At 41.9% G+C, this 26,001-nt stretch overlaps 2 protein-coding genes across 4 annotated transcripts in view; both read right to left on the reverse strand.

Moving 5' to 3' along the window:
• Positions 1-1,062: 1,062 nt before the first annotated feature.
• Positions 1,063-7,191, reverse strand: cd79b (CD79b molecule, immunoglobulin-associated beta). Its single transcript, XM_006638288.3, has 5 exons — positions 7,021-7,191; positions 5,497-5,808; positions 5,070-5,188; positions 4,478-4,531; positions 1,063-3,723 (listed from the first exon to the last, which is right to left on the reverse strand). Exons 1-5 carry the CDS (start codon positions 7,085-7,087, stop codon positions 3,622-3,624), a joined length of 654 nt encoding a protein of 217 aa, XP_006638351.3. The 5' UTR covers positions 7,088-7,191; the 3' UTR covers positions 1,063-3,621.
• Positions 7,192-12,729: 5,538 nt separating this feature from the next.
• scn4ab (sodium channel, voltage-gated, type IV, alpha, b) overlaps positions 12,730-26,001 on the reverse strand; it is a 46,215-nt gene continuing 32,943 nt past the window's right edge. For all 3 annotated transcript variants that reach the window (XM_069185756.1, XM_069185757.1, XM_069185755.1), the window contains exons 20-26: positions 24,250-24,372; positions 23,429-23,707; positions 22,123-22,176; positions 21,606-21,743; positions 21,063-21,167; positions 19,012-19,282; positions 12,730-18,208 (exon numbers count right to left, since the gene is read on the reverse strand). In XM_069185756.1, the coding sequence (XP_069041857.1) occupies positions 17,040-18,208; positions 19,012-19,282; positions 21,063-21,167; positions 21,606-21,743; positions 22,123-22,176; positions 23,429-23,707; positions 24,250-24,372 (2,139 nt within the window). In that variant the 3' untranslated portion in view covers positions 12,730-17,039. The remainder of the gene's footprint in view (positions 18,209-19,011; positions 19,283-21,062; positions 21,168-21,605; positions 21,744-22,122; positions 22,177-23,428; positions 23,708-24,249; positions 24,373-26,001) is intronic.

Raw genomic sequence — 26,001 nt, forward strand, 5'->3', positions numbered from 1 at the left:
AAAGTCTGTGAATATTCAACAATCATATGCCGTAGGTGAACTGATATGCCAGGAAATGAGCGTGGATTCACTACTCGCTCGCAAAAAACAGAATTTGATCTGTTTATGAAATGCATTTAAAATGCTACTTAATGCATGAACTTTTAGTTTACTTCCACTTCGCTAAAAGCAGTCTCATTTTACAGTCACACAAATGTATATCATATATATACAGTATATGGCACATATGGGCAGTAAGCCATAAGCCAGGGTTGGGAAATCAGAAATAAATAACCCACACAAGTGATCCAGGCCCGCTGTGTTTCTCAAAGTTCACTCAAAAGACAAAAGCAGTGTGTTCATGCTGTCAAAGTCTTGGTTAGTTTTCCAGATTGGGTCCATCTACGTCTACACAGACGTTTCATTCTCCACTTGAAAGTTTATGTTTTTTTTTTTTTACTGCTGTGACAGGGAAATATAACACATTGTTGGACAGACAGGAGAATGATTAACCATATATTATAAGACTTTGCTTCTAAACGTTTTCGCTTACAGTACAGAAAAAAAAGTTAATTTATTCCCATAAATGATTCCTAGCTCTGCCAAGATATTTAGTCAACTGCCAGGTGGTGGCGATAGTCCTGATAGTCCACCACATCATACTATCTGTGAAACAGATGTATGAAAAATAAACAAAATAACCAGAATGGTATTGTATCCCATTGAAAGATCTTCACACAAATTTGAAACGGCAGCTCTTTTCTGCCGGTAGGCACCGCGATGGTAAGTTAGTGCTGAACTGCAGCTAGCAGTTCCCCAAAACAGGCGAATATCATGCTGAAGAAGAAGGTTTAACACTTTTTCATTTTTGTCAACAGGCGATCACTGTACAGTTCGCCGACCTGGGTCTCACAAGGCCCCCTGCTGGAAAGAGACAGTATCGACCTGACATCCCGGCTGTCTCGCCCAGATGTTCTCATTAATGAAAACATCGGCGTGACGAGGCCGGAATGTACCCGCTGAAAAGGCATCGTGGCAACTCGGACAGGCTCCGTGCTTCAGAACAACGCGCTCCAGGCGCCCTCGCTTTCAAAAGTATTTTATTTTTTAAATACAATAAACAAGGGAAAAAAAACACCATGAAACATTTTTTTTTTTCAAAGCATGGGAACCCGGGACAGATGCAAGCTGGCGTTTTGAACAAGCATCCAGCAGAACTGGCAAACATGATGTCTGAACTTCAGGTGAAGACACGATAGGCAGGCGTCGCAGTTTCCCATGGCCCCACTAAAAGAATTTGACTGGCCCATGAATAACACCACTGAACCACACATATTAAATTCAAAGCATACAAAAAAAGCCATCTTAGACCACCGGCTGACTCATTTTTCTTTCTTGTGACACCCTTTAGTTTTCATATATAGAATCATGTGTTGGCTTGTGAGGGTGACTTATGAGAAAACAATTCCATCGTAGGGGTTCTGTGACATTAAAAAACACAAAACCAGTCGCATTCAAATGTCACAGGAGCTTTGTTCCTGTAACCCCACGAAGCACCAGATGAACAGGCGGATCTTGTATCTGAAAGCTCTGCTGTGATATCTCTGCTGTGATACTTCATCTATTCCCCACAGCCAGCGTTCCTCACTCACTGACATACAGAACAGGACAGCTACACACACAAAAAAAAACAGAAAATCCTTCCCCAAAATGAAATCAATGATCTACAAACACAAATATGGATGAACAGATGTTCTCTTAAGGGCTTCTGAGCACCATTACATCTCTAAATGTGACTGCTGTCCAGTCTACTTCTTTGTTAATATTGATTATTAATATTAGTATTAATATTCCATGCCATCAGCTGGATTTATTATGCTTTGGCCCTCAGTGGTGAATGACTGGAGCCTCGTCTCTGAGTGACGTCTCTCTTGCAGCACTTTAATTTTCCCACACCTCCAATGCCCAGAAATGTATCGTGACGCAAATGATATGTAATTACAGCTAATGATACAGTTTGTCTTAAGAGGTAGATGACACAATTCTTCTATATTGTGTAGAGCAGGAGAAAGAGGATTCTGGGGAGCAGTGGGATAGATTCTGTGCGCAGTATGCCACAAAGACGTCGCTCGAGAGCACAGGAGGGTCTATCTAGTGCTCCTTTATTACATTTGTCTGTGCACGCAATTAGGTTGCTTCATCGCTGAAAGTACTGAGCACCAAAACACAAAGCAAGACTATTAATGCTAATAGGGAAATGGACTGGCTAGTTTAGTAGTAAATTAGTTATTAGTTAACACTCAAAATTTATGATACAGCACTCAATAGTCCTTGAGTCAAAGTCCTATTGATGTCAAAGAAGAGGTGTGAACTCAGCTACTCAGCGAAGCTCAGCTGAGCGGCCAGCTTTAGACTGATATCTGCAGAGGCACCGCCATGGTGAGAGAGAGGAGGGGAGAGGAAACTGGCTGGGTCTGCACTGCACTGAAGGCTAGCTGCAGCTCTCACCCTCGGAGACATCAGGGGAGGGTTCAGCCATGCAGAACTGGGTGAGTCGAGGGCTGGACTATATATATAACAAGAACAGGAAAGGAGGAGGGCAATTTTACTGTTCTCCATCTCCTTTTCTTGTGTGGGTCCGCAGTGGGGAGGGAATTACAGTATACATCACAAAGAAGTGGAGAAAAAACTGGCCACCTGTCCACTGTGTGATTTCAAGCACACAGAGTTTGGTCCCGGTCATCCCTGCAACCTCAGTTCTAGTGCTGTGCCATAACTCAGCAGAAGACATTTTTACATCATTTCTTCCCTCTGTATGAAAATAATCACATCGCAGGTCTGCCCAGAAAGTTATTGCAGAACTATTCAATCATGGTTAATATGGAATTCACCCCCCACCCCGTTAGTTATTAACAATAGTTAAATTATGGCCCGACTCTCCAGATAGAGCAGAGAAAAAAAAAAACAGGCCATCCAGAAAGCTTTGAAATAAACTGAAAAAAGGCACAAGTGCTCTTTGAAGTCTATTCAGTAACATTAGATTTTCCAGCAGTGTTGCATTTATTCCCTACACTGCAGGATAAGAGGATGTTTCATTATAAACAATAATATGTATCTGCGCCAATACGATTTTTATGCACCTATGTTCCAGTGGCAACCATAATGTGTGTACAATATAGATAGTGCATATATGCAGTGCACAGTTTTGTGTACAGTATGTGTCTAAGGTGGAGTTACACTGCTACAACGTAATTAAGGTGGTGTATCTCAACCAGCCCTGCAGGGCATGTAATGAAATTAATCCAGCCATGCCCCACAGGAAACCACCTGTTCTGTTTGCTCAACTTCCCCTCCTTTGTGATCATGTACAGTGAATGATAAAATGGAAACCTACTGCCCTGTCAGTGTGTTCCATGCACCTTGTTGGATGTGAAAGAAATAGATTCTGTTATTTACTTCTGGGTAAATTACAGCCCGTTTTGTGCAGCAGAGGGGTGGCTGAGACACAGCAAAAACCGTATCCACCTCAGATGTACAAGGGCAAAGGCTGGGAGTCAGAGTTGCACGCAACACAGGGGGGAGGTTTTTAAACTGTTGGGTGGCGTCCTGTTCAGGATCTCGCCGCATTCAAAGGCTTCACCCTCACTCCTGGCAGGGGTGCTCTCCTTGTTCCCAGGCAGTTTCAGGCGTCTGGCGCAACGTCATAATGTCCTCGTACATGGCACACTGCTCGATCTCCAGCCCCTGCAACGAGAGCAGCGCGGGCAGGCAGGCAGGTGAGGACAGACGAAGTGACCCAGGTGCCATATTCATCAGAACGGAAGGGCTTCAGGTCTGCGATGGCTCTCTGCTAGCAAGCTATGACTCTCGCCATTAAAGAAATGTGGCCTGACGCTTAATTTGCTTTCTACCGGCACAGCACTGGCTGTGAGAGAGCTGTGCTTCACTGGCAAGTAAGAAAGAATCATGCAAATCAGTGATCGGGAACAGGCCACTTCTTCATCCTTAGAGGCTGAGAGATCGCAGTTCTTCAGTTTCTATGGTTCTATGATCTCTGCTGCGCCAGAAACTGAATATGAACAGTTTCCTGTTATTTTTACTGATTGTTTCTCTTTGGTTACAGTATTACAGAAAACAGAAGAGCAGCAGGGTGGAGTGGCAGCTAGCACTGTTGCATCGTACTTGTTCAATTTTGGATTCGATTTTGGACTGGTGCACCTCCTGCGTGGAGTTGGCATGCTTTCCTAGCTGTCTCTGGACATTTAGAGCTCGTCTCACTTCCCAAACACATGCAAGCTGGGTTAGATTGCCCATGCTTAATGGCACAATCCTTGATAAAGAATCAGGGGTGTGATCCTTTTCATTATAACTCTGCACTGTCTGGTTTAGCTGTGCTACAGTGCCGAATTCAGAAAAACTTAGATAAGCTTCAGGTGAGGCAGAAGATGTTTTATAAAAAGAGACATTATGAAAAACAACCATTCCAAGCAAATCATACCTCATATGTATGATCATCTTCAGGTTCCTCATAGTCTCGATCTTCTGATTTCCCCTAAAAGAAATAATTCTTAAATAGCGTATCTTTTAAGAAGGCAACTACAGTAATTACATGCAAATAATTAAAATCCTCACAATAAAAAAAAAACTTTCCCAAGCCCCATCATGATCATGACTCTCAACAGTGTTTACTGTTTTTCTGTTTGTAAAAAAAAAGATCCCAGTTAGAAATCAATGGTAGAGTATATTCAGGGGCTCAGAGCAGTGAATTTTTAAGCTTTACAAAAAGCTGAGACTTTGTTTGAAATAATGTTGGTGTTTTTTTATCACATTTTGAAATGCATAGTGTCAAAAACTTCAATTGAAAAAGTAGGAATACTAAACATTGTTCTGCTACCATAGTAATGCAAATACTGCCTTTTCTATGAATGTGTAACCAAAGCACTTTTTAATGAAGGAATAAATCGTGACAAGTGTGGCTAAAGACTAGCTTTTCAAGGCAGAGGAATTTCATTTTCATTGGGGACTCAGTAGGGACTGCTAAACAGCTAACTCTCCATCTCAGTTTTCAGAAAGCCACAGTCTGCACTTACTTTGTATTTAAACCACAAGAGTGGGACAAGGATGCACAGCACCAGTAGAAAGGTTTGGATCAAAATGATGGCATCCTTCATCTTGCTCTTTTTCAAAGCATCTTCGGGTTTTAAACTACCTGGAGAACAAACACAAGCACTTGAGACATGCATGGAAGTCAGTCTTGGTCAATCCATTGCAGAACTTCATCAATCCATTTCTGGAAGGACCCAGGGGGCCACAACAAACATCAAATGCCAACAGTAAAGAGCATAAAAGTTCTTTCTGTACTGACGACTCACAAGGTGATCAGGGCTTAATCTCAAGGATAGAAGAACATGAGGACTCCAGAGAAGTTAATACAATACCATAAACCAAAAAAACACAGTAGTTCCTTGAATATTCCAACAGGGATAGATGTCAAGCACTACTCTGTGCAACACTTACTGTATACCAGAAGTTCTGAGCCAGGGCCTTTCACGGAATCATATTTGCAGAAGTAAATTCCACTGTGTTCACTCCTGACCCCCATGATGGTGATGGTGCTGTTGTTGTCCTTGACTGAGCCTTTGAATTTCACAGTGTCACTCTCCGTGACAAGCACCTCATCACTGGCATCGTGCTTCAGGGTTTTTACCCACTGCACCTCATTGGTATGATTACCCAGTGATATGTAGCAGAACATGCTGATGGCGCTCCCACTTCTGACACCAAGGAACCGTGGCTTCTGATGCACTCTATCGCCCCCCACTGGCACGACTTGGGAAAAAACAGGAAAATGAAGATATTTCTCCTGCTACATGTAATTGTTTGTCTCTTTCCCAAAATACCACTACTACTGCTACTAATAAGAATAATCTTTCCTTTTGTCAGTAATAAATACATAATATATATTATTCAACTATTGCTTACTGGATGAGGCACATACTGCACATTCATGTATCAAACTAACACTAGTATATTGTTTTCAGGATTAAAGGATCAATAAATCACTTATGAAACAATAAATGGTTTTAACTTACACCTAAAATGATATGGTATTGCTCATGTCTACAGTTGCGTTGGATTAAAGCATTTGTTCAGTAGCAAAAGAAATGCAAATTTATTTTGTTCCTTAAATAGAGATGTTCCATCAAAATTCTCTATCGGTTGTTCACTTGTATGGTTTGTCTTTATATAATAGGCGTTAGATAATGGTGGAGATGTAACTGCTAAAAGCCAAATACACTTACTCAACCACTTACAGTATCAAGGCTAGTGAATTGCAATGTTTTATGACTTCCTCTTTTTTGTTGTTGTTTTAAACAGGTGGACCGGAAGTGACTGGATTATAAAAAACAATACATTCAAAACTGACTTGGTATAGTATGCAGAAAAGGAGGGAGTTCTTGTTTTTTAATTTCTTTTTTTCTTGTTAACTGGGACCTCTTACATAGAGTTAACAACCTCAAACATGAGCGCAAGAATAAAATCACTGTGTAAGAGGTAATGTAAGTACATAGCATGTGGCCGTCAGTGTGTGCGTTGAATCGTTGCATCCAGGTCTCAGAAAGGTCCAAAAGTCTCATCTGCAGATTTTTCAAGGCATTTTAACAAATTGTAGATGGAATAAAATATTGTAAGGACAAAGCAACTCGGCAGATTGAATTCATGAAATGATCATGGATAAAGGAATATGTTCAGCTTAGTCACAAAATCTATACAATAAATACTTTTAACATGTACATTTGATGGGGTTTTAGGACAAACCTTACACAATACAATGTACTCCTAGGTAAGCAACTCCCAACCAGTTGTTAACATCCCTTCCCTGACCTGAAACCACACCGTATGACTATCCCTGAAGTATATTTTTTGCAAAATTCTAATCAGGTGGCTCTGTAAGGCAGCTAAGAAAGGCTATATATACTTTCTAAATCAAACTGCTAGGTTGTTACTGATCAGATTATTCAAGTAAATATATGCACTTACTTGATACATTCACCAAGTAGGAGAACAGACTCCCAAAGAGGACGCAGGGTACAATCCTCAATGCCATGGCTCTTTTGCATCCAAATAAGCTGCTTGAAAGTTAGCAGTTTGGCTCCCAAGATGCGAGTGGCACCACTGTGACTGTTTCAGCCGTCACAGTTCTCTGCTGGGAGCTGGTGAGCATGTTTCGATATGCTTGGCTTGTACTTCCTTCAAGATAATGAGCTAGCATTGCAGGGACTGTCCCGAGATGCAAATAAGAGCAAGTCAGCGATCTGCATGCATGCATACAGTGCTTCACAGGGCATTGCCCGTCCTGAGCCTGGATAACTGATATTTAATATAGGTAAATGTTTCGGGTTGGAGTTAAATTTTTAACTCTTAGATTTAAAGAACACTTTTTGGACCAGCCATGTTGACATCACATGGAGCGAGAATCTATCCAATTTAAGATGAAATACCAAAATCTAGCATCATAATTCGGTTTACTGCTTGACATTAGACTCGTCAATAGGTTGATTTGAGCTTTTTCATGAAACTCATCGCTCTGTATTTTAACGCACACATACTGTACAAATTGCTTTCGGAAAACGTGTGTGATGCGACCGCCATCTGGCCGCCTACTGTATGTGCGCGATGTCTGAGCGAGTGGCTGATCCCAGTCATTCGAAATGCGTGCAGATTGTTCACTTCCTGGACTGCGTCTCCTCCAGTGCAGCCGAGATCAGATAATAGCTGTGATCACTCTGGACAAACCAATGCAGCACCAAGACTTGTGACAGTCTTGTACAGCCAAGCCTGGAATGCAATAAGAGGAGAGAACATTCACAACACATTGCACGAAGGATTTTACACTGATCCACTAACTTGTGGATATCTTCCTTTCAAGTCACATAATGCAATGACCTTTACCATGAGAGATCCTTGATTATTTTGTTTTTTTTCTTGGCACTTGTAGGAATTGGACTCTCTTGACTCTCCCAGGCCTCCATACTGCTTCTGTGCAACATCCCGGTGTTATCCAAACAGGAAATGGACAACTGCATTCCTTCAGAGTTCTGTATGGAACGGTGGAGGCCCACATTCCTGCTGGCTTTTTTTAGAATTGAGCGCTCTGTTACACAGTTTAACCCTTAACCAGTCAAATAATAACTGTTTGATTGCTTTCAGCCCTTAAAGAAGGCAGAGGCCCACCTTTTAGCGATCGCAGGTCACAAGTAACTTGAATTTCCAAGCTTCAGAATAGAGAAAAAAAAACTTGCAAAGTTTCCAGTCATGCAATGTGTTAGGTCCATTAAGAGTTCGATTCAGTGAAGAGACCTGCAGGTATGTGGAGCACAACTAGAAGTGTCTGCTGTAGGTTTTACTGGTTGCTCTTCAATCAGCAGCTGACAAAGACCTGAAGCCAATGCAGCTGACCTGACTGCTTATCTAAAGAACAGGCAATTAAGGTCAGGGGTGAAAGGAAAAGACCTTCCCAGACTTGCTTAGACGGACCTTAATTAGGAGCCATTTTATTTGCTAATTGCAGAGAGTGGAAGAGACAACTGCTGTGTGTCCTTGTCATGTGAAGTAATGAATGGCTGGGTTTTGGCTGAGGAACACAGGCATGTCTCAAAAGCATTCTATGAATAGTAAATGGTTATTAAACCCTTCTAGCTCTCTAAGTTACATGACCCCCCCACCCCAGAGGTGTGCTGTTAATGTATGGTCTTTTTTAGTTGCCACTGCTTAACTTGAGCACCTCTCAAATAACCTCCCATTAAAATTGGAAGCAGTTACTTGCGTCCCTGTTACTGAAGATTAAAAGAATAATAATTTGGGCAGAGCCCGGTGGGTGGGGGACGGGGACCACTTTACCCAGCATTATTTTTCTGAGTGCAATTTTGGAAAGGCTGTTCTCCATTTAAAACTTCATTCGGACACTGTCTGCAGACCTGTAGTTCAGAAGGGCTAAGAGGCACGCTGGCCAAAAGACAAAGAAATCACTTCATTCAAACTTTTCAGAGCAACGGATTTCACCCCATTTCAGTTTTGAAATACCGGATTTTGGATCATTTTAGTTTTGTGAAGATTTAGATGAATCCATCAAGTTGAAAATAGCCCAGGCTTTTTGCACCATGCTATAAGCCTCCTGTGTGATTCTTAGGTGCTGCTGCACTTTGGGTTGTCAAAGTAAACTCATTCAGAAAGTGTGTAGATCTTTAGCACAGCAACTTCACCTGGACTCCCAAAAGCTCGCAAGCGCAGTTTTCTCCTGCAGTCCAGCCCCTGTTTGGCAGCTTAAGCAAGTGGTGCGTTTGGATGCAATACTTACCATAGCAGCTGATACACAGAAAACAGGTGACTAGCAATAAGGTAACGAAAAAAAAAAGGTTGAGAGAAAAGTCGGCTTTAATCTAACTTGACTTGTACTTGCACATGCTCACTACATGCAGGTTCCTGCACCAAACCCTGACTTTGTCACTGACTCGCTGTGCATCTGAGCAATTCAGAACATTGATGTTTGTTTGGAAGCAAGTGAACCCCCTTGCATTTGGGGTAAAATCTATCGCTCTGGGCCTACTGTAAGTCTGCAGCAGATGTTGCTAATGCACTATCCAGTCTGGTGCCTTTGAGTTTCCTTTTGATTAAGGTGTCATCTACAGTAAATGCTAAGTGACACATTAATAGACTGAGTTATGCTTTCCATTAACAAATAGAACAGAATAATATTCACAAATAGAACGAGAATTTCTATTAACAAATCATGCAAAGCTGGGGAAACGTCAATAAGCAAACAATATTTTGCATGATTGGAATAGCTCTTTTTCTTACTCCCAGTTTTTATTTGTATGCTGGGCACCTAAGGTCCTGCAGAACTTGCAAGCACGTGCACACAAGAGGGCCCTGAGTAATGTTTAGCCATGATGAGCATCAGAACAATACCACAGTGATGTCAGGAATGCTCACCCATGGCCAGGAAGCAAATAGACTGAGAACGTGAGTACTGCTTGGTCTAATTGGGGTGGGGGGGTACGTTTTTAGCATTCCTCTTGACACCTGCTGCAAACCAGAGAGCAACTGGCAGAGCACAGGGGTATCTGAATTCACAAGCACAAAGAGAAGAAGTTCAAGTCTGAACTTTCAGCATGGGGAGGGGGTTTGACCTGGGTGGCAATGAAGCTGTGAAGGCATGCATGCCAGCCCTGGCACCATCCACGGCTGGAATCTGGGTATTCTTTGTGGCACAAATGCATTTCCCAGCAAAGGGGCTGGTGTTGAAAAATGTAAAAGTAAATGAAAAGTAAAAGGGCTAAAGGCCAACCACCCCCACAGACACTTTCGAGTGGTTTCTTGGTGTCTGACAAACTTACAAAAGTGTTATTGTTACACTTTAGAAAACAATGAACGTACAAGAGGAACACTCGGAGGCTCTGAAGTTACATCAGGCCTTCCTAAGCATGCAAAACAGGCTTCAGAGTGTTGCTGTTTTTATTTTAGCAACAGCGCTGCTCAGAAGCTGCAGATCCTGTGTTGAGAAGCTGTCCCTAGAGCATTGCGTGTTGACTTCACTGAACCATGGTGAACACAGAGGCCCTGTTTTAGGTCAAGGCCAGGCAGTGGGATGTTTCTTTTAAGCGAGCTGCTCCTGGCTGTCAGAAACAAGACCAAAAAAAAAATTTTAAACAGTTTTTATCCTATTACTGCTTTGAGAAGGCCTTTGAAGCAGTAATGATGTTAATGTTTAAAAACTAAGCGAGGCAGTGAGTGATTGAGTCAATTTAAAAAAAAACTGTATATGATTGCAATACATTTTTTATTAAAAACATGCATTATTGCAATGCATCTAAGGCATCTTCAGTTGCGGCATGCAGTGGGTTGGATCGTCAAGAATAAATGACCTATCCCTGTCCCATTGACCACAGAGCTGAGCAGGTCACCAGATGGACATTGAAGTGCCCTCTTCTGATAGTACTTGACCTCTCTTCCCACCCTATCATTTCAGGGGTAGGAAGGCAGGGCTGCAGCCTTCAGTTAGAGCAAAGGCACAGCGACCATCGCTCCTCCAGCCTGGTCTCTCTTTCCAGTCAAAACAGTTGTGTCGTCTCATGTTGCCCTGCACAAACAGCTGCCAAGATAGGCTGTGATCCCATCTGCTGACGAGTCAGCTGCCAGCCCTGCTCCCAAGTGGGCAGAGGCTGATGCAGGAGCCCAGGGTCACTAGTTTGGCTAGTCCCTCGCACATGCAGTCATCTAATACAGACAGCCCAGCCGAGCTAAAACAAGCAGGTCTGAAACGACAACGACCGAACTCTGTTAAAAGGCCCTTAGAATGGAGGAATTTCACCCGTTTGCTCATCTGATCGCCCCAATACCCAAGGCCCTTGTAGAGCAGTGTGGTGAAGGTCCCCAGAGAATCAATTTCAGTAACTCGGCAGAGCAGTTTGCTCCAGACCTCCACCACTCTTTGTGCAGAGAAACACATCCTGATTCCTAATTCTAGCACGCCCCTATACAGTTTCCTCTGCTCATGACTAGTGAGATTCCATACTTTTAACCTGTCTCTTTACAACATTTCTTTAAAGCTGAGAATTAACCTTCCAGAGTAGACGCGTGTTTTTTGTAACACATTGGATAAAATTATACATGATTTAAAACGGGAGGATTAGAACTACATCCCTAACTGATAGACTGGCCTTGTGCATCAAGCAGGGTCTGATACATATGGTCATGCACAATGGTTTCTAGCTGAACAACGTTACTCAATGATAACCACTCTAGAGCCAAAAAAGGACTCAGAGATGAGACTCAGAATGAGAGGAAGAAAAGCCTGATTAGGCTCTCCCAGCACACTTCCAAGCAGGCCTGAAGACGACTTCTCACAAGCTGTTTTTATTGAAATGATCAAAGCTGAATGATTAACTGCAATCAGTGAGCTTAATCTGATGTTATCCGTATGGATATCAAGAGGGTTGGTATGACAATCAGATAATTTTTTTTTTCTAAAAACAAAGCGACAACTAAATAGCTGTCTCTGTTAAAAACGTAACGAGTTTGGATTACACGGACATCCTAAGCACTTCACAACGCCAATCACACGTTACAATTTCAGAACAGTTTGGAACGTAATTAATCAGAGGGGGGTAGGACTCTCACACTAAAGAGATCTATCAGCTTTTAATCCCTAACTTTACGACAGCTTGTTACCTGAGGTTAAAGAAATGCCACGAACTTGGAAGTGAGAGACAAAAATAGAAAGTGCTCTTCTGCAAGAATTTGGAGGCGTTGCAAGCTGTGCCAAAGCAGTCCACTAGAGGGAGCCTTGTTGAAAAGAGATCTTAGATAATAGATAATAACGGACGCATTATCGTGGCAATGAAAATCATCTAATAGATAAAAAAAACCGTGCCTACAAAAATAACTCAATACGTATAAACAGAATGAGCTCTGCAAAAGACAATCTTCTCAGTAAAACCTCTCGTACTCTACCTATGAATTAATTTTCTCGATTTGGAGAAAGTCTCCAGTTAAATCATGATAAAAGACGTGCCGGTTAAATCATTTCTACTACCATTATCCACAAACCTCGGCACAAATCACAGAAATGTACAGGTATATGCTGGAAAGTTTAAAAAAAACCCGCAAGAAATCGAATCTACAGACAGTGATATGTGAATATCTGTCTCCAGGCCAATCTCTTTGAAAAGAGAACAGAAAAAAAACAACATCTTGTATCCCTTTATTTCATCATTTACAATATTCTATGCTATAATAGTTTTACAAAGTAAAGGGCTTTTCACATAGATAATACAAAGGAATAAAGTCTTAAAAATCACTTCTAGCACTGAGCAAAAAGTATGTACAGGCAACACTGACAGTACACATACAACGTCTGGTACTGAAAATGAGTTTCCATACAATTAGAAATGTAAACAAATGGTATATATATAATTTACAGGTTACCAATAATTGCAAAATGGCAACAGCGGCCTTGTTATTAATACTCAGGCAACACAGAATATTTATATTATAAACTATACTGATAATACTGTATGGTTTAGTATAAACTTAATAATAAACTACTTCTGTAACTTGACAAACTGCAAATAGTCATTAGGTGAAGCATGTAAAACAGCATATTAAATCAAATTAAATATTCGAAACACAGGCTGTGTATATAGCTTCATCTTTTTGGCTTTGAGCTTCTGTGCATCCATTTCTGGCAAATGAGTGGGACCAGGCTAGGGGAGAGAGGAAGAGCTCAGAGCTGAAAATGTTCAGCCATTTTAATGAAAATTTTCTTTAAAAAAATGCGCACCACTCCATTTCTCGTCAGCGATTTCTTTCTGAAGCCTAAAACAAGAGGTCATCTAGTTCTGATGATTTAATGCGTCTGAGGCTCAAATGCGCTCTACTTGTCTGTGTTAAACCTGCTTTTGAGTAACAGATGCTTTCATTGTCACCTGAGAGAAACGATGGCTATACTGAAAAACAGAAAATAGGTAAATACATCACAGGACTCCATTTGGTCAGTATTATGGATCATTCAAAGATGACATTTTAGAATTCTTTTTATTACTTGTAAACTGATCAATCAATAATATTGATAACCCCAGTGCCAAGCAGTCTTTGAAATAACTTCTCAATTCCTGTGAGAGCTGGTTTTCTCTCTTGGAACTACAACCTGCCTGTCATGTTTTTCTTCTGGACAAATACTGCCAAGAAAGGAGCAGCGAGCAAACAGATTCAATCATCAATCAATAATCAATAATCATATTATACTCCTAGCAGTCCCCCCACTGCAGATTTTCCCTCGACTCAAAATAGCATCCCCAAAATACACAAAGCGATTACTGAAATTGCCTACAACGAGATCCTCTGAGAAAAATACATAAAGCAAAAAAAAATTAAAACTACTGTTTGCACACAAAATATTGGATAAATAAAAGTGCTTTTAATGAGCTTTTAAACCCCCACAATTAAGACATTTCTCCTTTAAGACTTTTATATTTTTTAACCTCTTTAACTGCTTTAAGAAAGTGCATCGCTGATTGTGAAAACATTGTTCTCCACGTAAAAGAAAAGTTACTTTTCTTTTTAAAGTACGAAGTACAGTCTTCCACAAGTGCCGCAATGAAACCAGTGAACAGCGTTGATTCGTCTTGACTGTGTAACAGTGGGAGAGGGTCTGTGAAATGATATCACACCTGTGCAGTGCCCTAGGGTTACCTTATTGACTCACATCTCTAAATTAAGCTTCCCCAAGACGTAGGACTTGATTACATAGACTTTCTGCCTACTAGCCAAGACACAGATTCCGAACATGTTGCTGCGCTGGGGCTATTTGCCAGATCCCAACCAATGGAAGGTCAACATCAGGGACTGGATAGAGCAACATACAACTGCTGGTGCATGTGGCTTAAAACTCTGGCTTTTACACACCAATACATCTCAACATGCAGGTATTGTGGCAGAGCAGTGGAAAAGCAACTTGTGAAATGCAGAACTAAGATCAAGTTTCGTTCGGGCTAGATGAAAGCACTTGTTTCTGGATTTTCACAAGAATCAAGTCACATTCCATGCCCACGCACCCACAGACACTACCTACAGAGCCGGATGTGCATGGCAGTTTTTAAACCACTGTCTGTGATGAAGTCTGTTGGATTGTGATTTACCGTCAAAGCAATACCATATAAGGCTTTTTTGTTTGGGGCTGGCGAAATTGAACTGATAAAATGCAATTGTGACTGAGAGACAACAAAGCAAATCTCTTCAATGTGAGAAAACGAAGCTAACAAAAGTGGCTGAATAATACAGGCGTGTTCTTTCGTTCAGTGATGCAATGAGCCATAGGAACAGAAAAAAAAACTGGTATTAACCAAGCCAGAGACGAAGAAAAAAAAATGCGACACATCTGCATGTTTGAAAGCAAAGTGCAGCCTATTTGCTTTTTAATCACATGGAGCCAGTGGGGAGCGACAGATAAACCTGACTGGCCTCATCTGTTGTGCTGAACTCCTTTGTAGGTGCCACAGTGCGAAACATCACAAATGAAAGCACAGCCTCTTGAATCAGATTGCTTCAGCAACACCATAACTGGATAGGCGAGAGCTCGCTGGTTTCATTTAGAGTCCCGAAAGACTGTCCGCAGTTCACAGATTAGAGATCAATCCATAATCCTCCTTCATTTCTAGATAGTAAATGCACAGCCCCCACTTGTTAAATCAGGTAGACAAAGAAATAAATTTGGTTACACATTGGTAAACCTGTTTCCTAAATGCTTTTTAAATGCGGTAAGGGGCCAGCGCTAAGCAACATGACAGTAGTAGTTGTTGGTTTAAAATTCTCTGTGTCATTGTTTTTTTTAGAATTGCCCACTTTACCTGCAATACAAAAGGGTACAAAAGTTTCATCTGACAATCTCGAAAATGTGAATAGCAAGACAAGGACAGCTTTCAACATAAGGCAGGCTATCTTAACCTTTAAAGCAGCCATAGACGTCATACTACTATAATCCTTTTTTAAGGCAGATAACAAATAAAGGCATCACCCTAACGTGTAATAATGTGTTATTGCACAACACAATGTATCATTGGCAGTCAAGTGCTAAAATTGCAAGAAATATATTTAAAAAAAATAACTGAAGCAAGATTAGGCAATCACTTTGAGACACATGTGGCAGAAATAAGAACTGCAGCTGTAGCACACTACCAGTTCTGATTTATAGTCCATTTTTCAATTAGGACAATGTTCACTACACAATACTGCGTTTGATGGGGAAAAGGAGAATGAAGCCTTTGAGTTTCAAGACTGAGCAGAGTCCTTCTTTCTCACTATCTGTAATGGTGAAGAATGGTAACAAAAAAGTTTATTTCTAGCTGTGGGTTCTACTGATAGCAAAGCCAACAATGAAAAAAGCTGCAATTAATAGTGTTTCCCTTTTTCAGTCATGAACCCTGAACTTTTCTGGATTTTACAGCATGTCTTAGTTTTACCTTATATTAAATAATCTGTGCTACAGATATCTTTAAACAGGCAATACTGTTCTAAAAAGACAACTGCCTTATTTACATCTGTCATACACTGTACTGGACATTTTAAAAATACAGATATTTTCTTACTCTCTGTGTGTGAATGTCGCGCTGTTTACAGTCATTTTGTATTCATGAATCATTAGTATAGCTGACTGAACTGTTCACCCTAGAAATGAAATTGAGTACACTGGCGTTTGAATTTGAATCTGTTAAAACACTTTCAAATAAAGTTTTTCTGTTTAATAATTGGATAACCTTGTTGGACACTTTTATAGAATCCATTTAATCTTAAGTTTGTTTTTTATTCAAACTGTCATCTCTTGCCACATATTCCCCTACAATACACCAACCCACTTGATTGGTTTTGCATTGACACAGGAAGACAGGAATTCTACAAGATTTATAACTCTTGGGGTGGTGAAAAATTTGTTTGCATTATTCAAAGTTACATGGTCTCAGACCGTCGTCAGGTAAGAACCAGAATTCAGGAACCACTCACCACATCTGTGACTGATTGTATTGGGACAATTTGAGTTTGGGATAAAGCAAGACATGATGTGCCATCATGAACATCACATCGCGCTTATGAATGGTGAGGCACTTTGACTTTGAAACGATTGACTATAAAATCAAATTATTATCGTGAGCAAAACTTCCCTCCCAAACTCCTGTTTCACAGTATTGGGAAAAGGAGATGGTTTTCAATGTGAATGTCATAGTCCTTCAGTTAATGTCATAAAACTATTCACCAGAAAGACATTACAGTATTTTCCAGCAATCCTACTTCAGTCTTTGAATACCCCTGGCTAATTTAAATCGGCTATGTGCAAACCTCTCAAATTAGTGTCATATTCGTTATGACCAGAGCCACGATTTCGCTACCCACGTAGGCACACAAAGTCCACTTTTGTGAGGATCCAGCAGGCAGTATGTAGCAGGATGACTTTCTACTTTAATACTAGAGGAAGACAAAGGGTGGGCTTTTTTGGTACATGCTGTCTGTTATACGATAGACTCTCTGATGTTTCCCCCAGATGCAGAGGGACCTGCTGCTGTGCGTGGGGCTGACCGCAGGACAACGTCACTGGTGACCTCCACTGCCGGCTTCCCGCCATAGTTTTCATTCATCTTTTCAGCGATCATCCCTTCCTTTTCCGGAGCCTCCTCTCCCCGCTCCTGCTCAGAGTCATGGTGTCGGAACATGTAAGAAGCATGCTTGACCGAACGCTTCAGCAGGTGTCTCCGGTAAGCTCTCTGGATGACGCTTGCTGCCACCTCCTCCTGTTTGCGTTTCAAGGTGGTGGTAATGGGCTCGTAGGACACCTTGGAAGGGTTGGCTGCCATGAATTTCTCCTCCATGCTCTCCTTCAGTGCGTCCATTTCTCCCGAATCTCCCAGGACCTCTTTGGTTAAGGCAAACAGGATATCGAGGCAGTGGATTTTGTCTCCAGGCACCATGGGAAGGTCCAAGGAGATCAGTTTGATTTTGTTGGGTTTGGCAATTTTCAGAGGTTCTTGCAAAGTGTCACAGAAGTCCGAGAGCCTGCAGTATTCGATGAACTGGGTAGCGTCTGGATCGAACTTCTCCCAGGTCTCGTAGAACATTTCAAAGTCGTCTTCACACAGGGGTTCGCTACTTTCCTCTGTGGCCACGTTGAAGTTCTCCAGGATAATGGCGATGTACATGTTGACCACGATCAGGAAGGATATAATGATGTAGCTGCAGAAAAACATGATGCCCATTGCTGGGTTGCCACAGTTCCCCTTGAAATCAGAGCCCGGGTGCTCGATATCAGGATCACAGTCGGGTGGCCCGCTGTTTAAGATCGGAAGGAGAAGGCCATCCCAGCCAGCCGAGGTGGTGATCTGGAACAAGCAAATAATGCTGTTCCCAAACGTCTCGAAGTTGAAGATGTCATCGATGCCAGCCTGCTTCTTGACGTATGCGAAGTTCGCCATCCCGAAGATAGAGTAAATGAACATCACCAGGAAGAGGAGCAGCCCTATGTTGAACAGAGCTGGAAGTGACATCATCAAGGCAAACAGCAATGTGCGGATGCCCTTCGCCCCTCGGATGAGGCGGAGAACACGTCCGATCCTGGCCAGCCGGATGACTCGAAACAGAGTGGGGGAGACGAAGTATTTCTCTATAATGTCGGCCAACATGATACCTGGAAGAAAATGTATCCCTCATTAAAAACAGTCAGCAGAATTGTCCAGCTCTAGCCATCACGTTTAGCTGCATGTATGAAACAAACTTTAATCTGTCACGATCGCAAACCCTTCCTCTTAAGGGCGCTCCAGCCCCTCCTTGTTTTGCCTCATTCCCCACACCAGTTCCTTATTCCAGCCCCTTTTCATTTCCCCCTTAAAAGCCAGGCTCTGACACTAATCAGGGCTCTGCATTGGTTCCCGTATCTTGCGAGCCCGGGTCCTGGATGCGTCTGGCTCCATCATGGTTTTAAGTTTCTGTTCCTGTTCCCATTCCTCCTGCCAGTCCCGACCGGGTTCTGGTTTTTAATCTCCTGTCTTGGATGGATCACCTGGCCATGGACGTTTGCCTAGTTTTGGAGTTCTCTTTGGACTCGTCTCCGGATTGTTTGCCTCGCTACACCTTCCCCAACCACCAGCACTCCTTGGACACGCCCCCCTGTTTTTATTCCCGAATCCTGCATGCTTTTCTCCCCAGTGTTTCCTCACTACCCCGGATTGTGTCGTCTGCATTGGTCCCGGAAAGAACTGTATCGTGACATAATCCCCCTCTAAGATGAACATCTGGATGAAACAAGCTAGAGCTGGAAAAGGCCTCCACTGGTTTGTAACCTTCACTCTATCATGTTCTCCACTTGGGTCTTAGATTATAACTCACAGCTTTATACAGTATACCCATGCAAGTTTCTGTTGCAGCGCATTCTTAGTCAAGCACAATCTTAATTCTTTGACAGGCAAACGGGAACTGGTAGTAGAGACCTACCCACTATGGAGAGGATGACAACAACAAAATCAAAAATGTTCCATCCAATGGTGAAGAAGTAGTATCGTAGCGCGAACATTTTGAGGATGCACTCGCCAGTGAAGATCACAATGAACACCAGGTTAATCCAGTTGAGGATTTCTTCCTTCGCCGGGCTCTGATCATCCGTCTCCACCATCATCGTCACCATGTTCAGACAGATCAGGACCATGATGAAGATGTCAAAGAATTGCCTGGAGACAAAGTCGAAGACGGCCCCTTGGATTTTGTTCTTGATGGGGTGAGGCGGTGAGAGGAGAAGAAGAACAACAACACAGAAAAAAAGAAAACACAATGCCAGTGTTAGGGAGGTGAGAACTTTGAAATGGCAAATTCAGCATTGGCTTCTACAGCTTCCTGTTATCGCTAACGAGAGGGATCGTGCAGACATCTTGGACAGACTGTGGCCTTGTTGTGGAGACATAAAGCCAATGGGCAAGCCTCTGTTGAGCTTGCCCATTAAAAAAAAAATATTGCACTAAAACATTAACTTGACTACCTACCATACTCCATGTCAGCACAGCAGTACTTCTGCTTATATACTGTAGCACCTTGGCATGGCGCTACAGCTGAAGAGTGCCCGGCTGGGGTACGTAGCGAGGGGCAGGGCGGGGACTAGGAAAGCCGCTGACCAGTGCAGCTGACCCATTGCAAAAGGGGCGTACTGTTGGTGAGATTGCCCGGATTCTTGTTACCTGGTTTCGTACCCCTGTTATACTTGTACCCAATTACCACCCTATCCCTATGTAACTACCGGAATAGACCCCAGTGTGTTGCTCTGTCTCTCTCTTGCTCTCTCTCACTCTCTCTCCCTCTGTAAATAAGGCAGGTGCTGTACTTGCTTTGGTGAAAGATAAAAAAGCACCGTTTTCACGTAACGAGTGTCTGAGTCACTGTGTCCGTCCTCGCCGAACCCGAAAATACTACAATACCTACATGAGGAGTGGGTCCTGGACTGTCCCCTGGCTTTCATGGCAACTGTGATCTTAACGATTTGGCCAAATGTGTTATTTGGATAAAAGAAGGAAACGCCTGTAAAACCTGCAGGACTCCTGCTCACCAAAGACTGGAGATACCTGTCACTGATGGGCAACAAGCAACAAGCAACAGGCAATACTTACACATTCAACTCATCCCATGTGTTACAGTGCACAGGTCCAAGACTATTGGCCCAAGAGTATAAGAACAATTAAAATAATGTAGGAGACGTCCAATGTTCACAATAACAACTTAAATGAGGACCACTGCTCAAAGCAGGAGCATTTTGGTGGATCAATCAGACAGGCGAGTTTAATGCCATTATCACAAGTTCCAAAATATTAATACATTTGAATGTCGATAAATAATTGCAGCTCCTGTGAGTTACATTTAATCTAGGTCAGGATGATGACGACAAATTACATTTACGTAAGGCTTTTTACTCCAGTGGACTTAACAGAGGACCCTGCTGTCTATACGGTTATCTGAGAATCCTAAACAGAGATAACCTTAACGGTTATCTGAAGTGCAGTGCCTGCCTGGGTAATGCCCAGCAGCCATTAAGTGCCAACAGCCCCTCTACACAGCAGATCAGATGGAGAAGTAAGAAACAACTTCAACATCTGAGTTGTCAAGACGTCCTCAATTCAACATCTCACCCAGCCTTTTACAGCTCAGTGTCCCCAGTCACTACACTGGTGTATAAGATTGGAAAATACAATATGGAGGCAAGGGTCACCTGCTGGTCCAGCCAAGACTAATTAAACAGCAAGCTGGTTTTCCATCCCAGTACTGACCAGGCCCAGCCTGGCTTCTGCCAATAATCATGATAACTGCATTAAACCTTATAGGTGAGTAATTCTCAATGCACACTCTCAGGAATCCCTGTGTCAGCTGGTTGTCTTTTGGGCTGAGCTCTTAATTGACCCTTCTCCATTGTTTCCAGCCCTTACTAAGTCAGGCTGGAATTGAACCTGAAACCAACATCATTATCAGCACATTGATCTTTGTGTTTTGCAGCTGGCCCATCTTACCTGGGGCCTTGGAATGGGTTTCTGTGGCTTTTTGGAGCCCAGCTTCTTCATGGCATTGTAGTACTTCTTCTGCTCCTCAGTCATGAAGATGTCTTTCCCTCCAAAGTACAGAAAAAAAAGAAACAATCATTGTGGTTGTACGGCCCCAGTGGCCAGATGCAGTCAGTCTGTCCTTGCTGTTATACAGTATCTGATACGTTTTTGTCCCATGGTTATATTTGAATTGGAAAAATAAAACAGTGCAAGCAATGAAAGTGTTATTTTAGCCCCTATTCGGGATTAAAATGTTCAATTAAACTTCTGCAATTTTAAAATTAATTTTCCTTGTAGGAGAAAGATTTGGGATTTTTTTAAATGGTGGAGAATTTCTCCTATAAACATCAGGGAGGTCCAGTGCTTTCAAAGTTAATAATGACCATTATTGTCTTACATAACACAGTGATTAATTAAGTATCTTGATGTAAATAATAACTAGTTTCACTTTGACAAAGTCCCATCATCCTAAAGCTCAGCAAGCTACTGCTAATCAGAGTTGAAACTTATCTTTTTCTTCTGCTGGTTGAAGTTGTCTATGATGACACCAATGAAGAGGTTGAGAGTGAAAAAGGCCCCAAAAATGATGAAGATGACAAAGTATAAGTACATGTATATGTTAATTTCGTAGGAAGGCTGGTCTTCAATCTGGGGACAGAGGGAGAGGAGGAAATGAAGATGGATGATAATTTTACAAGAAACGACAGGAAAAACAACAGGTAAAGGAAGCCATTAGAAAGTACAGCCGATGCTAAAAAACACTGTTCACTTTATGATACTAAGGAGTCATAAAACTAGATAACAAATGTTTAATCATGCTTCAGACAAAGAACCCTGCTCTGGACATTTAAAGTATGAATCATGGATGCTAAAACTCACATAATATATCATTTATTGCTTTTCTAGAACATGTCTGCTTATTAGTGACATTTCCTTCAATATTTCCAGTACACCATGAAGGCAAATTTGTATTATACAGCATATATTTTATTTTACATTTAAAAAACTTAGTTAAGAAAGTCATTACTTCACGTGAATCAACAGCAGCATACATGATATCCATCCATCCCTTGAATGTAGCCTAGAAAGAAAGAATAAAGCAATAAGATGATGCTATGTGAATGGATTACTATCATTGTGACAGAGGGACTTAGTGTCTCTGTTTTACAACTGAAAATACGTATCTTTCCTGCTTGTAACAAGCCCCTGTACTTGGCCCTCGATTTTATCCTCTAAATCCTCAATGACTGGCAACAATCGTCAGAAAGGGCGATTCAATCATAACTGATTCAATGAAGTCAATAAGAGCTGAGGTGGAAGACAAACCTGCAGACACTCTGGCCCTTCAGGACCAGGAGTGAGGATCCCTGCTTTTAGCACTTTACCAACTATTCACAGGCATCGGGCAGGTTTGGGTTTTGAGATCCAGAGCTGGGGAGATCTGAACGTGAAGACTAGAAAGCTAGGCTGGAAGCTAGCAAAATGGACTTTGTAAGACTTTATTAACCCGACACACCTTTGATTGCATCAAAACTTGATGCTTAACTGACCAGCCACTGGCAATCACTGCAATACTGAAGGGCGTGGTAGCAACATAGGCTGGCAATGGAATGAAACGGAGGAGTCGACACTGCCGAGCCTTGTCGTGGGTCACTGTTTTCCAATCCAGTCCTTGATTACGCCCAATTCAACTGGTTCCTGAGCCAAGAACCTACTGTAGTTATTTTATTTAACCCTGAACTAAACTACGTGCCAAACTGCAACCTGTTCAAGAATTCCTTGCCTTGGAACGATTTAAAGTTTCAAGTTACATTTAACACATAACTGTTTAAAGAAAACACACAACATGTTTAGATGCTGAAAATAAAGAATCAAAATCAGCATTTGCTACCTCACAGTGAGGAGGCACTGGGTTTAATTCTTGGGGTGCTATCTGCAGCATGGAGTTTGTCTGTTCTCCCTGTGTTTGCATGGATTACCTCCAGGTGCTCCAGTTTCCTCCCACAGTCCAAAGATACACTGGGAAAACTGGCCCTAGGGCGAGTGTGTGCGTGTGTGTGTCTGTGTACTCCCTGTGAAGAGCTGGCTCCAGCCCCACACTGACTCTGTGTTGGATAAAGTTGTTTGAAAATGGATCAATCTTTTGTTAGCTGAACTGTACGTTCCATTATGGAACTGAAAGCCCAAGTAGAGCAGAAACCTGCAGGTGAGAGTTCTGATGATCTGAACCGGGCATTATTTGAATTTGATATCGGTCAGATAAAGTAATCCCCGTCTCTCAGTCTTCCCATGACCGGCACTCTTGCTGTGCTCTCCAAACTGTGGGCACTCACCACTTGCAGCAAGGAGAGGTATCCCAGGCCAACGTTGTCAAAGTTAACCTTCATGTTCACCCAGCGGACCTCATTGGTCCACATCAGCGCCAGGCAGTCACTCTTGTTGTTGACCACAGACATATCGATTACCTCCTCTGTGGTGGTATTGATGCACCTGTAGTACTTCCCGGCGAACAGGTTGACCCCCATGATGCTGAAGATAAGCCAGAAAATGAGACACACCAGCAAGACGTTCATGATGGATGGAATGGCACCGACCAGGGCGTTCACCACCACCTGTGTCCAAATGAGAGAAAAGCACCCCAACATTTATACATGTTCATGAGCTTGTGATAGCTTAAGATCCCCTCCAGGAATTTAGCCAGGAACGTGGGAGAAATGGCTAAAATGTGTCTCTATGCATAGCATATTTTGTCGAAAATTGGATTTGTACCTGTTGTTTTAGGTTCCTCTGAACTCCTGGCCTGCAATCCCAAAAAATCATTGAACTGTGTCAAGATGTTAGCCACTTGTCCCTCAGGACAGGGGCAGACTGTGGAGACTCTTGGCTGTTGAAACTGCTCTCATTAGGGCTAGGGTTAGGTGTATTAAAAATGTTCTTATCACAATTAATAATAAACATTTTAATGTCTGCAACAAGAAATCAGCAGTTTAGTTGCTGTAATGTATAAGATATTAAATTTTTCCCTCCTTTCTGAAACTAAACAGTCCTTTCATAGCACCTATTTATTATGGATCTTGGACTGTCCATTATTATTATTTTCTGAAAACAAATCTAGGATTCTTGCGGATTGCAGTTGTAGATGATTTTCACTTACCCTCATCCCCTCAAATCGAGACAAAGCTCTCAAAGGCCTCAGCGCCCTTAGAGTCCTCAGTGATTTAATGGGTCCTAGTTCCGAGTAGCCCAGTAAGTTTGCTGTCAGACTAATCAGTGAGACCTGAAACAAGAGGTTGATTGTGGTTAAACAAAAGAATCCAGACAAATGATATGACGCATTTTAAAAACACTCCCACTTGCCTAGCACCAGAAATAAAATGTTACACTATGGAAAGTTATCCCAACAGCTTAGAATTCCAGACAGAACTGGAAACTGTTACTGTTGTAATAATGTATGCTACTGATGAAAAATTAATTGATCAAGGGTTCTTGAGAGTCAGAACATTTTATCCGTTTAAAAACAAGATTGATAGAAATCACTCATGGATTTGTTTTTCCGTTTATGCAATTTCAAGAAACAGCAGGTTTATTAATATTGTGATGAAACATTTTCTCTTCAGAATTTATAATTGATGTATGCGACATGACACCAATAAATGGATGGACCATTAAAAACAAATTTTTAATTTTCTTTAAGAATGAACAAATAATCACTAATTAAGCATGAGGCATTTGTGCCACTTTTCCAGTTAAACACGTCTTATAAAACTTTCCATTTCCATTTTAAACTCTACACTTCCTCTTGTCAGACTTCCTCATTGAGCAAAATATGGCAAATATTAAATTTGCATGACCGTGCTTTTTTTTCAAAGTCATTTTGCGTTAATCACTTGTGATATATGTTTGGTTTCTAAAGTGCACAAAAACTATTTGTGGAACCAGTCTGGGGCTAATGATGCAACGCTTAACTGCTTGGGTTTCAGGAAATAAAGTTATTTGGAGCACAAGCAAGACTGTTTAACTCACTCCTTGCTGGGACCAGTGAAGTAAAACATCTCAGTCATTGTACAGCAGCTCAGGTGGGGAGAAATTAAAAATTAAGGAGGAACTTTAGGGAGGCCAGACTTTAGAAATTCAGAACCAAATTCACTAAGGACTCAGAGATAGACACTCCTGCTTTTTTGACAGGTTTAACAACCTTAGGCAGGGTCTTAGTTTTAACATCTGTAAATGATGGCACTTCCTACAGTGTTCCTGGTCACTATACTATGGCACTGATATAGAAATCCTGGTCCAAAGGAAGAGCACCACCTACTGGTCCCCTTATACCACTGGCCAATCTTACTTCTTCCAATTTTCCAAGATCTGGCTACAAGGTGGACATGCAATTTGCATTTGGGGAGTGATGCACCACGGGTGAGGATCCCAGACACCTGCCTCTTCAGGATAAACGCTGAACTGGAAGAGGGGGTGGAATTAGGTCAGCTACCCAAGTCAAATCAGAATGTTCATGGGAAGTTGGAGGAAAGTGGAGCACCAACAACAGCTCAAGAGACCAACCCACACAGACAGCTGCCAAAATCCAAAGGTGAAACTAGGGCCCTGGAGCTGTGAGGAACCTGTGCTAACCACAACTCTTCAGTTCTACCTCTCAAATTAGCAGATCTTAATAACCACTTGCCAGGACGGATGAGTTTTCAGTAAGCGTAACAAGAGAAATAAAGGTCACAAGTCTGTATTTAACACGATTTGTGACGTATAGTAAGTAATTGCAATAAACAATTGCAACAATGAGGTGGGTGTCAATAGATGTCTGCAGTGCATTCACACTTGCAGGGAAAATTAATGTTTTTTTAAATGAACTCACACATTTGGCTCCGTTCAACCATCACCAGCATGCGCAAATCAA

This window comes from Lepisosteus oculatus, chromosome 28 (assembly GCF_040954835.1).
Source record: "Lepisosteus oculatus isolate fLepOcu1 chromosome 28, fLepOcu1.hap2, whole genome shotgun sequence".
Taxonomy (NCBI): Eukaryota; Metazoa; Chordata; class Actinopteri; order Semionotiformes; family Lepisosteidae; genus Lepisosteus; species Lepisosteus oculatus.

Coding starts and splice junctions, on each gene's coding strand:
- cd79b (XM_006638288.3), bottom strand. CDS start 7,087: ATGGCATTGAGGATTGTACCCTGCGTCCTCTTTGGGAGTCTGTTCTCC. Junction 4,532..5,069: donor TCTTGTGGTTTAAATACAAA/GTAAGTGCAGAC, acceptor TATTTCTTTTAG/GGGAAATCAGAAGATCGAGA. Junction 3,724..4,477: donor AAGATGATCATACATATGAG/GTATGATTTGCT, acceptor CTCTCGTTGCAG/GGGCTGGAGATCGAGCAGTG.